This window comes from Pelodiscus sinensis, chromosome 12 (genome assembly GCF_049634645.1).
Source record: "Pelodiscus sinensis isolate JC-2024 chromosome 12, ASM4963464v1, whole genome shotgun sequence".
In the NCBI taxonomy this organism is placed as follows: Eukaryota; Metazoa; Chordata; order Testudines; family Trionychidae; genus Pelodiscus; species Pelodiscus sinensis.
Window position 1 is genome coordinate 33,803,956 of NC_134722.1, and position 13,443 is coordinate 33,817,398.

General features: G+C 40.1%; 1 protein-coding gene across 2 annotated transcripts in view; it reads left to right on the plus strand.

Annotated features, from left to right (window-relative positions):
* Positions 1–13,443, plus strand: part of RBL2 (RB transcriptional corepressor like 2) — a 70,614-nt gene that overhangs the window by 17,975 nt on the left and 39,196 nt on the right. For both annotated transcript variants that reach the window (XM_075940272.1, XM_075940273.1), the window contains 3 exons: positions 11,523–11,651; positions 12,451–12,611; positions 12,779–12,843. In XM_075940272.1, coding sequence (XP_075796387.1) covers positions 11,523–11,651; positions 12,451–12,611; positions 12,779–12,843 — 355 coding nt within the window. The remainder of the gene's footprint in view (positions 1–11,522; positions 11,652–12,450; positions 12,612–12,778; positions 12,844–13,443) is intronic.

Below are 13,443 nucleotides of genomic sequence, written 5' to 3' on the forward strand. Positions count from 1 at the left end.
GAGAGAATTTCTCTGACTTGAGGTCAATTCAAGCTTTGTAAGTATGTCACGGTGTTGTATTGCATTAAGTACATAGGTATATTTTATTCTTTGCAATAGAATCAACACTGTTTACATATTTCTGAATATCAGTACTTTCTACTTCTGTTGTGCAGAAATGATCTTGCCTTAATTATTTTAGTTTCAATTTAGCTGGTAGGTGCGGAGAACATCTCATTCATCTGGACTATGGTTTAGGTGTCACGGCACAAGGCAATGACCAATACTTGGTGTGTGGGTGAAATACTTCCCCTAGGTGAGAGAGGGCGGCCTGAGCTTCAGCGACCCAGTTGAGATTCCAGACAAGCCCCCGCTTGTAACCACCACCACTAGGTGGATTTGAACCTGGAACCTCTGAAGCTAAGTAGAGGAGCCTCTACCTTTTGAGCTAAAAGCCCCCTGGCCTATTTCAGTCAAACTTCAGTAGCTGATCAAGAACTGAGGAAGCAGGAAAACTTGTTTTCCTCTTGCAATCTGTGAACAAAAAACCATGTGAAAAAGGATGAGTTCTAGCAATTCTTGCAACTTGAATGACATGGGGCCATGTTTTCAAAAGCACACAAGTTTAATTGATTTCTTTTTTCAGTGGGAATTAGACAAGTAGCCTGCTTTTAGCCTCTTATGAAAATCACACTAGGTACCAATCTTCATTTAGGTACCTAAATACCTTCAAAAATCTGTCTGAGATTACCAGAATCAGTTGGCAGGAAAGATTCACTCAAGTAACAGGGAGAAGGTTTTAGGGGAGTGTTTGGGGAAGTAGCTCAGGCAAAAGGTTGCTGTATTGGGGTTAGGGGGAAAATCCTGTCAGTTGCCTCTACCTAGGGTCCCTGGGCCAGAACCCGAAGTAGTGGGCAGGCCCAGGTTCCCCCAACCCTCTCCATACTACTGGAAAAAGTCTGTTCCTGGAAAAGGAGGCTAGGATTACGGAGGGGTTTCACCCAATACTTTGACTTTGTCAGTGATGAAGAAGATTCAGTATGCTGTGACCCTGGCCTCTAGAAAAGGTAAGAAGCAGTGTGAAGGGTCACAGAGAGCTTCTGAGGCATACAGTAACGACCAAGAAGCTCTGCACCTATGGGGCATGGCTAGAGTTTTGCCCCAGTAGATACCATATGTTTTCTTGGTTAGCAAAAAGCACCAAATTTAGTGTGAAAGTTGTAGTCAGTTCCAGATCAGCAAATTTTTATGAGTATGCTAACATATGAAATTGTACCTTTAAATCAGTGTGGAGTTCAAGAATGGGAATGTTGCCGGCACAGCAGGAATATTTATAATATTCGTAAACCTAAAACAGAGAATTATTAAATCGTGACTCTAAAAGTAGGGCAATATGGATTATTAGAATAAATTGACTGTCGTGGTCATTAAAGACCTTTTTTTGTTTTGAGGGTTGACTGTTATACTTATCATGGCAACCGCACATCGATAACAAGTTGGGGCTTGTCTGTATAATATGCTTTCCAGACTGAAGATCAATGTGTGCAAATTCCTTTTACAGTGCAGAAAATTCAACAAATTGTCTTTTGTTTAAACCTTTTTTAGTCTGGAGCAAAGTAAGTCAGTGACTAGTTTATTTGCTTTGTAAGATTAATACTAAAATATTGTAATATAGTATTCTTGCTATTTGTGGTTTGTTTTTGGTGTTTTTTTAATCTTGTCAGAATCACTGTTTAAACCATCTCACTTGGGTTTGTTTTCAGTTGAAATGGAAATAGAGGGTTTTTTTCTTAATGCATTGAGCAGAATATAACTTGGTTTTGCTATTTGATTTGGGAGAAGGAAAATAGTAGACCGTTGTTTGAAATGCTACGGACTGGGGAAATATAGCTTAGAATAAACTTTTCGTCCCCTTAAGATTATATTTATTCTTGACTGTGATACTGTCAATTATTATTGTTTTGATAAACTTGTTTAATTGCTGTGGCACAACATTTATGTAATACTAATTAATATACATAGAATCGTTTCTAGAGCTTGCTTGGTTCTGACATTCAGTTGCTTGCAAGTAGATCTGTAAACAAAGAATAAAACTTAAAAATAGAGAGTTCAAGATACACAGAACTTGAACAGTTTGTTCTGATGAATTTGTTTTAATTAGCATCATGATTGTTGTATAAAAAGAAACCGTCTTAATGTATGTGTATTTGCCTTTATATATCTTTATTTTTCATAATAAAAACTGTAGATTGTGTAACCATACACATTTGTAAATGGCTTTCTCCCTATAGACATACTACTTTAAAAGGAAACCTGAGATCTAGAATATCTATTGCCTTTCTTATTTGCATTAGCAATAAAAAATAGCCAGTAGCTGAAAATAATTATAATTACAACTTTGCAGGACCCAAAATTGAAACTACAAAATAAAAATTGTTTCCTATGCAGATGGCATTATAACAACATACATAACTCTTTTCTTCAGTATCTATTGGTCTGTGAATTAGTTTCCTTTGACCAAGCCTTGGATTTTAAAATATATGTTTAAATAGTTATTGTTAATACTGATGAACATATAGAGAAGTTCAGAATGTCATGTCATTTTTTATGTTGTAAGTACCTGTTTCTGTGTATTTCTTAATGGTTATACACAACCCCTCCTTCCTGTTGATTCTGAATCAAAGGCAGCAGTGCAGGGAGGCAGGCAGGAGCCGGTACGCACGCTAAGGATGTTAAATATTGAGTAATTTACTAGCCAAGTGGTTGATGGAATTGCCATCAACTAGTCTATAGGCACTGCCGCATTCCTCCTTTGAAACAAGAGCCCCTGCTGGGAAGAGGAATGCGGAACTCCGCATGCAGCCAGAGCCAGCAGGAAGTCCCGCTGACTCCGGGCTGCATGCAGGCATGCCAGCTTTGAAATATACAGTGGGAGCTCTTGTGCATTTCAAAGCGGAAGCACCCGCATGGAGCCTGGAGTCAGCGGGGGACTCTAGCTGCTTTGAGATGCCACGCAGAGCCCAGGGTCAGCTGGGGGAATCTGGGGTCAATCCCCAGCTGACTCTGGGCTCCACACGGCGCTGCCGCTTTGAAACACCGTGGCGGCATTTCAAAGAGGCAGCGCCACACAGAGCCCGAACTCAGCAGTGTGGCACTGCCATTGTGAAGTACCCCCTCTAACTCGCCCTTTGCTGCCTGTCTGACAGAGGCAGCAAGGAGGAATGTGGGCGGGGGGGGGGGGCAGGAGGATCAACTAGTCAACTGGACTATCCAATAAGAATTTGCTTATTGGATAGTCGATTAGTCCTTAACATCCTTAACATACGGGAAGCTGGTTTACCCACCTGCTCCACCCCCCATGTAAATGTGCAATGACTGACAATTTCAGCAGTTACACGTTTACACAAATACACAATTTTTAACATCCCTAGTACATATAACTGTTAAAATAGATTTATTTTACAAGGCTTTCTGTCCTTGTCTTCCGCAAAACTTCAAAAAGAAAACCAGAGTGAAACAAACTAAGAAGACTGACTGAGTGATATACAATATATTCATAATGTATGAAATTACACTTTTATATTTCTCATTGATCTTGTATGCTGTAGGATTTTCTTTGAAAAGTTAGATAATATGCCCTTGTAAAGGTTTCTGGCTGTTTCTACTGTCCCTGCATCAAGAGAACCCTGCCCTGGCTACTTTGGGGGCTTTAAGGGCCCCTTTATGCCACTTGGATTCTCTTATGTTATATGAAGGAGTCAGAGTGATGAGGATCTCAATCACTAGAGCTTAAGTAATTTGGAAATTAATTAAAAGTGTAAAAACATTAAATATTACAGTAACCTCTTGAGAATGGGGAATTTATTACCCTGAAGACTATAAGAAACATGAGCAGTCTGAAATTTAGTTACATTTACAGTTTTGTTATACAACATGAAATACTATAATAAATAAAAGCCTTGATTTAGCCAATTTGATTTTTGCACACTTGATGAAAAGAGATTTAGAGGCAGAATACATTAGAAAGTACATAATCTGAAAAATATTAACGAGATAGAAACTTCTCCCACTTACAGCCTGAGCTCAAAAGAAGAGAAAGAAAAGAATGAGAGAAGAATGTACCCTAGGATTAGTGCCATTCATTGCCTGCAACTTGCTGGAATTTCAATAAATAGCGTTTTGTGGATTTTTTTTTTATACTCCTGCAAGTCGTGCTGGGTTTATAACATACTTTTTGGTATTTCCCAAAATACAGAATTATTACTGAAAAATCATCACCAAAAGATTAACTTTGATATAGTCTTAGGAATAGATATTAGCAAAATAGTGTGTGCAAAAATATACAGACCTTTAAAAATGTTATTTCTATTAAAGAAACATACTGTAATAAGAGCTTGGAAGTAGCTGAACCAAAATGATTTAACCAAAAATACTGAACTCCTCCCCCCCCCCCCCCCCCCGCAAAAAAAAAAAAAAAACACTGGAGAAAAAATTCTGTTGAGAATAAAAAGGTGGGGGGAGACCAAAGTCATTGAGCCTCCCCCCCAAAAAAGACCCCAAGAAATACAAAACTAAAAAAAAAAAAAGTCCCTTTACGAAATGCTTTTGAGGCTTTTTGGCCCTAACAGGCTGCTGGCGGCTGTCTGCCATCTTGTCTTCCTGCTCCAAGCTGGACAGCTCTCCTGCAGAACCACATAAGCACCTGGTATTTTCGCCTCTTTGCAGGGGGAAAAAAAAATCAGAAAATACTGGACAGCTGGCAATCCTACTTGGAAGTCAGATCCTTCTCTGACCTTGTAGGCTCCGAGTCAGCAAAACACTTAGGGCATGTCTACACTGGGGAGTTATTTCGAAATAACAAGGTAAGCGTCCATACTACCATGCTTGTTGTTTTGAAATAATAACTCCTGCTTGTGAAGAGGAATAAACTTATTATGAAATAGTTATTTCAGGAGGTACATGTAGCTACTCATATGGGAGCTATTCCACTCCTCTCTCCCCCGCACCGCCCCATCATGTATTCTTAATCTTTTCCAATTCTGGCATACTTTTTCAAAGGGTGTGCAGAAAACTGCATGAAGAATTTAAGGTGTAGACATGCAATAAATTTATCCAGTGACATTATGATTCTTACTGTCTATCCCTTTTGTAATGGTTTCTAACATTGTTAGATTTTTAACTGCTGCTGCACATTGAGCAAATGCTTTTAGAGAACTATCCACAGTGACTCCAAGATCTCTTTCATGAGTAGTAACAGCTAAGTTAGATACCATCATATTGTATAAATAGTTGGGATTATATTTTCCAATTTACATTTTTTTATTTACATTGATTCTTATCTGCTATTTTGTTGCCCTGTCATTCAGTTGAGTGAGATCCCTTTGTAATTCTTAGCTAAATCCAAAGCAGACTGCAATCCTGTGTAGTTTTGTATCATCACAAACTTTGCTACCTTACTATTTACTCCTTTTTCCAAATGATCTGATGCCATGACAGGTCCCTGAGGGATCATGCTATTTACCTGTCTCCAGTATAAAAACCAACCTTTTATTCCTATCCTTCATGGCTTACCTTTTAACAACTTGCTGATGTACGAGACGATTTTCCTTCTTATCCCATGCCTGCTGACTTTGCTTTAGAGCCTTTTGCGAGGGGCCTTGTCAGAAGTGTTTCTGAAAGTCCAGGTATGCTATATATGTTATACCAAATAGAAGCAAGCAGGATCTTATGAGGGGGATAAGGCAAAAAGCCACATTTATTGTAAAAATAATAAAGAATAAAGAAAAGATAGAAGCAAACAACGTTGTTTACCTACTTAACCTTTATACATATAAACATTCATTCATTCAGGTTCTGTGTATTTGTTATAGTTACCAGCCTGGAAGTTGCTTGTGACAGAATACTGGCCAGGTACTCTGTACACAAGTGATGGTAGTGGGGAGCGAAGTCCTGATCAGATGCGCATCTGAAGCTCCTGGTAGGCTGGCAGCAGAACTTTGGACTCTGATTCCATAGTTTTTTAGTCCAGTTCTTATAGGAATTTCTTCCTATGCCAGTCTATGGAAATTGCTGCATCATGCTGATGTTTCCAGGGTGGCTGCCAGGTGCTGGTCAGTGATCTCATCTGGTGGACCTCCAGTACTTGGTTTTCTCCACTTGACACCTTTTGGTTGCACTGGCACCTGACGCCTTCTTCAGCCCTTTGTTGCTGTATTCTCAGGCTGGCACCTCTCAGAACCATTCATTCATCATCCAAGCACTCTCTCTCTCTTACATACATTCCTTAATTAATGTTTCCCATACAATATTTTTGTATAATAATAACTTTACATATATCAGAGTTGTAGTTACAAAAAGTTTCTGGGTGGTATTGCTTAAAACATTCTCTGAGTGCTGAGTAAAGTTACAATGTTTTAAAGAGAACAGGCGTCAATTATGTAACAATGCCCTTAGTCAATTACAGGGCTTGGCTCCCATAGCAGAGTTAGTGGCTTGACAATGCATTGTTACAATGTATCTCTGCAATGTCAATTTCAAGCAGCCCCTTGCACAAGCTTGAGCATGCCTTGGGGCACAGAGGGGGGGCTGTTTCTGGCTACATAGGATTATATTCTTAACAGTTCTAAGTTATATGACCTAATACATTATATTCTAAAGGGGCAATAATAATAATAAATCTAAACATTTAACAATCTTAACAAACAATAATAATAAGAAGAATTAATAATAAATCTAAACACTTTAAGTTGTGGGGAACAAATTATGGGGAGTCACTTTCATTTGGGGGAATCACATTTTTAATACATTGATATGTTATCCCTACATATACTCCCATGTCTGTGTGTATGACCAACCTTGAATACCAGTAGATAGGGATGGCATGACTCCCCTTTACAAAAGCCATGTTGAATATTCCCCAACAAATCATATTAATCTACATGTCTGGTAATTGTGACATCTAAGACTTGATTGGAAGCAGAGCTGACTTTAAAATTTTCGGGGCATGAATCTGAACTCTTAACGACAAGCCAATCTCTCTCTACGTAGAGTGACCATGTTTCCCTATGTCAAATATGAGACACCTGGTAAAGTTGCTTGGATATAAGCAAGTTCAACGGCAATCAATTAGAACTATGCAGTACAAATGTTCAGTATCACCATTAAGTTGACTGAGCACTCATTAAAAAGACATACTGCATTATTATAATTAAGAGGTAAATTAAAAATATATACTTTACTTACTGCTCTTTAGAAGTGTCTGCCTTATCATCATCTTGCTGTCCTCCACAGTGTGGGCTGCTGATAGTATGAGGGCTGGTAGTGTGAGGGGGAGGGCCGGGGGTGTGCAGGCAAGCTGCTGGAGTCTGGGCAGGGAAGGTGGGGGCAGGAGGTTGGAGAGGGGAGGCAGGAGGCTGGGAATGGGTGGGGTTAGTGAAGGAGGCTGGGTTGAGGGGGGCAGGAGACAGGGCAGGAGGATGTGTGGGCTGAGAGGTGTGGGGGAGGTGCAGGAATCAGGGGGATGGGAGAGTGTGGGACAGCCCTGGGACTGGGTTACCTACCTAACCTGATGCCACAAGGGAGCTGTAGGCTATATGTGTAGGGGCATTGCTGCTGGGAAACTGGCAATGGTGTGAGAAACCCCTTGGCTTTTTCCCTAGGGCTGCTTGCAGCAGCGCAGGTCAGGGACAGAAGTAGGCTGCCACACATGGGCTCTGTTTGAGGAGCCTGCCCTAGCTGGCTCTTTAAACAGCTGGCCCCTGCTATGCAACATATGGGACAATTGGCCCATTTTTTAAAAAAAAGGCAGGATGCCTTCCAGAGTGCTTAAGGGACTGTCCCATTAAGATGGTCACCTCACACATAGGAGAGTGTGTGGGGTTTGATGCTACCTCATAGTTCTTCCTGCATAATTGTGCCCCAGCAAGCTCATCTCATTCTTACTTGAAGGCAGATCTTCAATGGTGATCCTAGATTAATTATATTCTTCCTAGATAGGGTATATGGTAGCATCACATTCTTTTCCATTCTTCCCCTGGGTATAGAGATTTTTATGGCAGATCCTACTTTCCTTTTTTCCTCAGCTCACCGTTTTCTATTCCCAGCCACACCACATCACTAGACCATCCCATGAGGACAGGAGAAGGAGGCAGGTGGTGCACATACAATGAGGGGACTTTTCTAAATTTCTGTAGAATGAAGAAGTGATGATCTGCAGGGGTATCTAGGCTTCTGAAGTTTCTCACCACTACCTGCCCTTAGCATAAAGCAATCTTTGTGACTGCTGTGGATGGGCTCCTTGAAACCAACAATCTCTGCACTGACTTTCAACTTTCCACAGACCTCACTTCCTCTGTGCAGGCTACTGCTGGGTACACCATAAACCCCGTAGTCCTGAGAGTGCTCTCAATAGTGTCCACAACTTAACCACTAGGTGCTCTGAGAAATACCAAGTAGGTTATCTCCAGAGCAACAGTATATACCAGCGGTCCCCAACCTTTTGAGGTTGTCGGGCGCCTGGGGGCGTGGCCGTTTGCCCGCCAGGGGGCGGGGACACTTGCGTGCCCGGGGGCGGGGCCCCCCCATAGCTGCGCGCCCGGGGGCGGGGCCCCCCCATAGCTGCACGCCCGGGGCCGGCGCTCCCCCCCCCCCCCCCCCGCCGAGTGCCGAGCGCCTGGGGCCGGCGCTCCCCCCCTCCCGCCGAGTGACGCGCGCCCGGGATCGGCGCTCTCCCCCCCCCCCCCCCCCCCGCCGAGTGCCGCGCGCCCGGTGCCGGGGCTCCCCCCCCTCCCGCCGAGTGCCGCGGTGGTGCCGTGCTCCCTCCGCCAAGCGCGCTCCCCCCGCAAGCGCCCGTGCGCCATGTGCCCGGGGCCAGGCCAGCCCCGAGCACCTGGCGGGCGCATTGAAATGCCCCCGCGGGCGCCATGGCGCCCATGGGCACCGTGTTGGGGACCACGGGTATATACACAGCTTTACTGGTACAACTCATGATCATTATTCTAGTACTGAAATTTATAGTGGAAAGCAATGAGAAATTTATTAATAAAAATTAAGATTGAAGAGATACTAAGAAAAAAATGAGTGAAAACAAACTGGTTATGTGTATAAACATGAAATGCAATCCTCCGTCTATCTACACTTGCTAATGGTTTTTTCCTATGTTGTAAATTATCTTTTAAGAATTTGTTCTTTGATAGAGCCGCTAGTTTTCAAACCAAACCAAGATCCAAATTTTCATGAGTATCCCAACACCCCACGAGGATTTCCACAGTCAGTGGATACCAAAATGACTTTTTGCAGCTTATATTCCCCCAAACTCCCTGTTTTGATCCCAGAGTCAGGATAACCCTATGTTGTTCCAGGTATGCTGGCTCCAAGTTGTCTTCAGACTCTTGAAATGCAAATGTGTAACTGCCATTATATTTGGCTTACAATGCTGTCTATGAACCTAGATAGACAGGAATGCACATCCTTTAGTAAGGCAAAACCAGTTTTTCATCTCTGCTGAGGAATAACACCTTGATATGCTCTATAAGGACGAATTTGAGATATACAGACATAGCTTTTCAAATATAGTCAGTATATACGTTTCACAAGAGTATTAATGTGCAAATTGATTGCAGCTTTCATCTAAGATATCACACAACATTCGTTATAGGTAAAGATTCTGACAGCAAAGTGTTCAGCCAGTGAGTTTGTTTGGCCTGCTAGCTATTGCTGTTATAGAACAAACTTAAAAAACAATTTTGTTAGTCTACATGGTAGCGTGAGCTTTCCTGGGCACAGCCTACTTCTTCAGATGACCGGAGTTTTGAGTTTAGGATGTGCAGATCCAAAATGAAGAGGGTGGAGAAGGAAGGAGCAGAGGGTATGAAAATATCAAAAGGAAAAACAAGTAGGCAGAACTAGCAATCTATAAGCACCTGAAGATTGGATAGTTAAAAAGAAGCAGATAAGAATCAAAGGAGAGCAATAGATAGAAAGTGTACTAATGCAAGAATCTATATAAACAAAGAGCTGTATGCACCTTCATTGATTGTTAGGTTGATAATGTCCTAGCCATCCCTCATTTCGATTGAGGCCATCACTGTGAGAATTGAACTTGTGGATTAATTGTAATTCCAACACCTCTCTGTGTATTTGACTTGTAGAATTGGTTTGTGACAAGACAGCCACTGTTATAGAACAGTGAACCCTGTTTCCAATTGGCATAGAGGAATTCTTAGGGTCATAAAGTGGACAGACAACAGTTTTCAGACTACCTGATTTCAGAGTTTATGCTGGTTTTTCACTCTTAGGGTAGGTCTACACAGCAGGGCTAAACTCGAAATAAGCTATGCAGCTTGAGCTACACTAATTGCGTAGCTTAAATCTAAATAGCTTGTTTTGGCTTTTGGTGCTGTCTACACAGCAGTTATTTTGCAATAGAGGACTCCTCCCCTGACTTCCCTTCTTCCACGTACAAGAGGGTTACAAGAGTCGGAGTAAGCAGTCCTCTAGCTCAACATTATTTTGACATTATGTTGAAATAATGCTGCTGTGTAGACATAGCCTGACAGACCCAGAAAGCTGAGAAACTTCAAGCACAGGAAGGGGAGTCTACCAGGTCATAGTGCACCCAGCCAATGGTTGAAACAGAGAAAAGTGGGAAAGCAATGTAATTGGCTCCTCTTTTTCCTACTGCTCTTGCCTACCAATCCTCTCCAGAAAATTTTTGCAATCTTAAATAGCTTCTGCCATCAGAAGTGCTGTTCTTACTGAAGAGATGCAGTGGTTAAAAGTTTCTTTCCACGAACATGGAACCTAGTGCTGGGGGAGAGAATTTAATGCAGAATTTAAATAACCTGGTAATGTAATAGTGAGCTAGTCACTTTGGAAAGAAAACTTTGAATTATATGTACACATTGACGCATTCTAAGTTAACTTATCTCTAAGTGGCTCAGAGGGGTTGCCCGTGTTAGTCTGTAATTTTTTGTTGGGGGAGGGAAGTCTGGGGGGGGGGGAACAGGTCGCCGGGGGAGGGGAGGTATTGTGTGTCTCCCCCCAAAATAAGGTTGCCAGCCCCTTTAAGGCCATTTTGAATTCTGTTCTCCACGGCACACCTCCGACTGCCTCTTGGCACACCAGTATACCACGGAACAGAATTTAAAAAACACTGGATTAGAATAATAGAATACTAGAACTGGAAAGGACCTCAAGAGATCTTAAGTACAGTCTCCTGCCCTCATCACAGAACCAAGCACATCCAGCCTGTTATGTTAAATTTTTATTGGTTTGGCTTTCAAAACTGAATGTTTTAATATATTATAGAACACCAGTAAAGTTAACATTATTCCTAAACACACACAACATTTCTCTGTTTATCATTTCCTTTTTCTAACTGGTATTTAAGATAGTCAACAAAGAGGTAAATCTTGAGCTATAATTCTGTATTATTATTATTATTTTATTTATTATTCTAGAATAAATGTGAAGAGTGAATTGTTTTTGAAATTCTGAAACCAATATTATTGTAATTAATCCTATGTATATTTGTAATCATATAGGAAATTTTCCTATGATCAGTGATGACTTAGTCAATTCTTATCATCTTTTGCTATGCGCTTTGGATCTAGTGTATGGAAATGCTCTACAGTGTCCTAATCGTAGGGAGCTTCTGAATCCTAACTTTAAAGGTATGTAGAAAAAAACAGTTTTTCTTCAATCCAAGATAATGAAAACTAAAACTAAATCCTTTTTTTTTTTTTAGACTGTTTTGGGCAGAGACTAAATAGAATATTGGCTTGAGCTGTGAAGAGCACTAAACAACTTGAAACTATTAATTCTTTGCTCTCAATACAATTTAACAAGTTTCCATTATACAGTGTTCTCTGAAATAGACAACTAGAATTCATTAATGGTTCATATTGAGGCTAGGAATATCTTTTACGAAGAAGGCATCATTGAGGGAAGCTAGCAACCACTGCTTTCTCATTAAAGATAATAGCCAATGACAAGTTGTAAATTGATATGATAAACATGTTCGGATAATTAAATACTGAGATTTTCTGTTGTCAGTAATGTTTTCTTCAGACCTGTACTTCCTGTTTTCAGTGAAGAAGGTGTGTGACTTGTTTGCCTTTAACATTTTACTACATTTAGCTTAGTCTAAGCATTGGTGAGGATAGAAGCCTCTTCTTAGGAACCACTTTTTGCTATATTTTACTAATTCTTACACTTCATACGTATTTGATCAGTTTTTCATTAGAAACAAAATGGTTTTAAATGATTGTTATTACTTTTCTCTGTCACAGATTAAATGTGTTTACAAGTAGTGTTTGATAATACTTGTATTGTCAAATTAAATTTATAGTCTCAGATTCACCAATGCTTTTCAAGGTGGCTAATTTTTAGTCTTGTTAATTCTTTATATAGTTTAGTTATAAGGACAGGAATTTACATAACTAAATATCACGTTTTTCTCTTTAATTATAGGCCTTCCTGAAGACTTTCACAGTAAGGATTATAAACCATCTTCTGATCCTCCCTGCATCATTGAAAAGCTCTGCTCTTTACATGATGGTTTAGTTTTGGATGCCAAAGGCATAAAGGAACATTTTTGGAAGCCATATATTAGGAAACTTTTTGACAAGAAGGTTTGTCTAATAGACTTAAAGGATTTCTTGTAGAGTAGAAAGAAATCTGCGGTTTGTCTAATAGACTTAAAGGATTTCTTGTAGAGTAGAAAGAAATCTGCTAAATTACTGTCTTTAAAATGGTAAAGTACTGAAATACTCGGCATTTATAGTAAATTTTCTTACAGATTTTAAAAGGCAAAGAAGAAAATTTGACTGGATTTTTAGATCCTGGGAGCTTTGGAGACAGCTTGTGAGTGTTTTGCATAAAACATCTTTGCAAATTCAAAACAAAAGCAGTTATATTGACACTGAATATTTTTATGTTTTGCACCACCGAGTGGTAATACATAAGCCAACTATTTAATATTTAACTGCTTGGAGTCCTGAACTAAATGTAATTCTCAGGTTATAGTTTTGTGATATCTCAGTTTCAGGCATATTTCAGGGCGAATACTACTTGAGGAAGAAATTATTTGCTGTGTTCCATTATTTTAGTATCCCTTTTGGTTCTGTACAGATCAGAGTACCAAAATGAGAGAGAGATTTCTTTTATTTGTGTTATCTAGTATACAGAGATAAGGTGTGGAATCACAGACATTATTCATGTTGAGAACAAGAATTTGGCTATATGAAGGAAGAAATTCTTGATGAAAAATCTTTTCAGAAAGACAAATGAAAAAATAATCTGACTTTTCAGAGTGGAGGAAATTTAAAACAGACATAACATTCATTTTAATGAACTTGCTGAATGAAAGTCTCTTGGAAATTAAAAAAAATTATACAAATAGATTTTAAGGCCATTTGCAAGCTAGATAATATTTAAACTGAAATGAATTTGACAGTAAAAGTA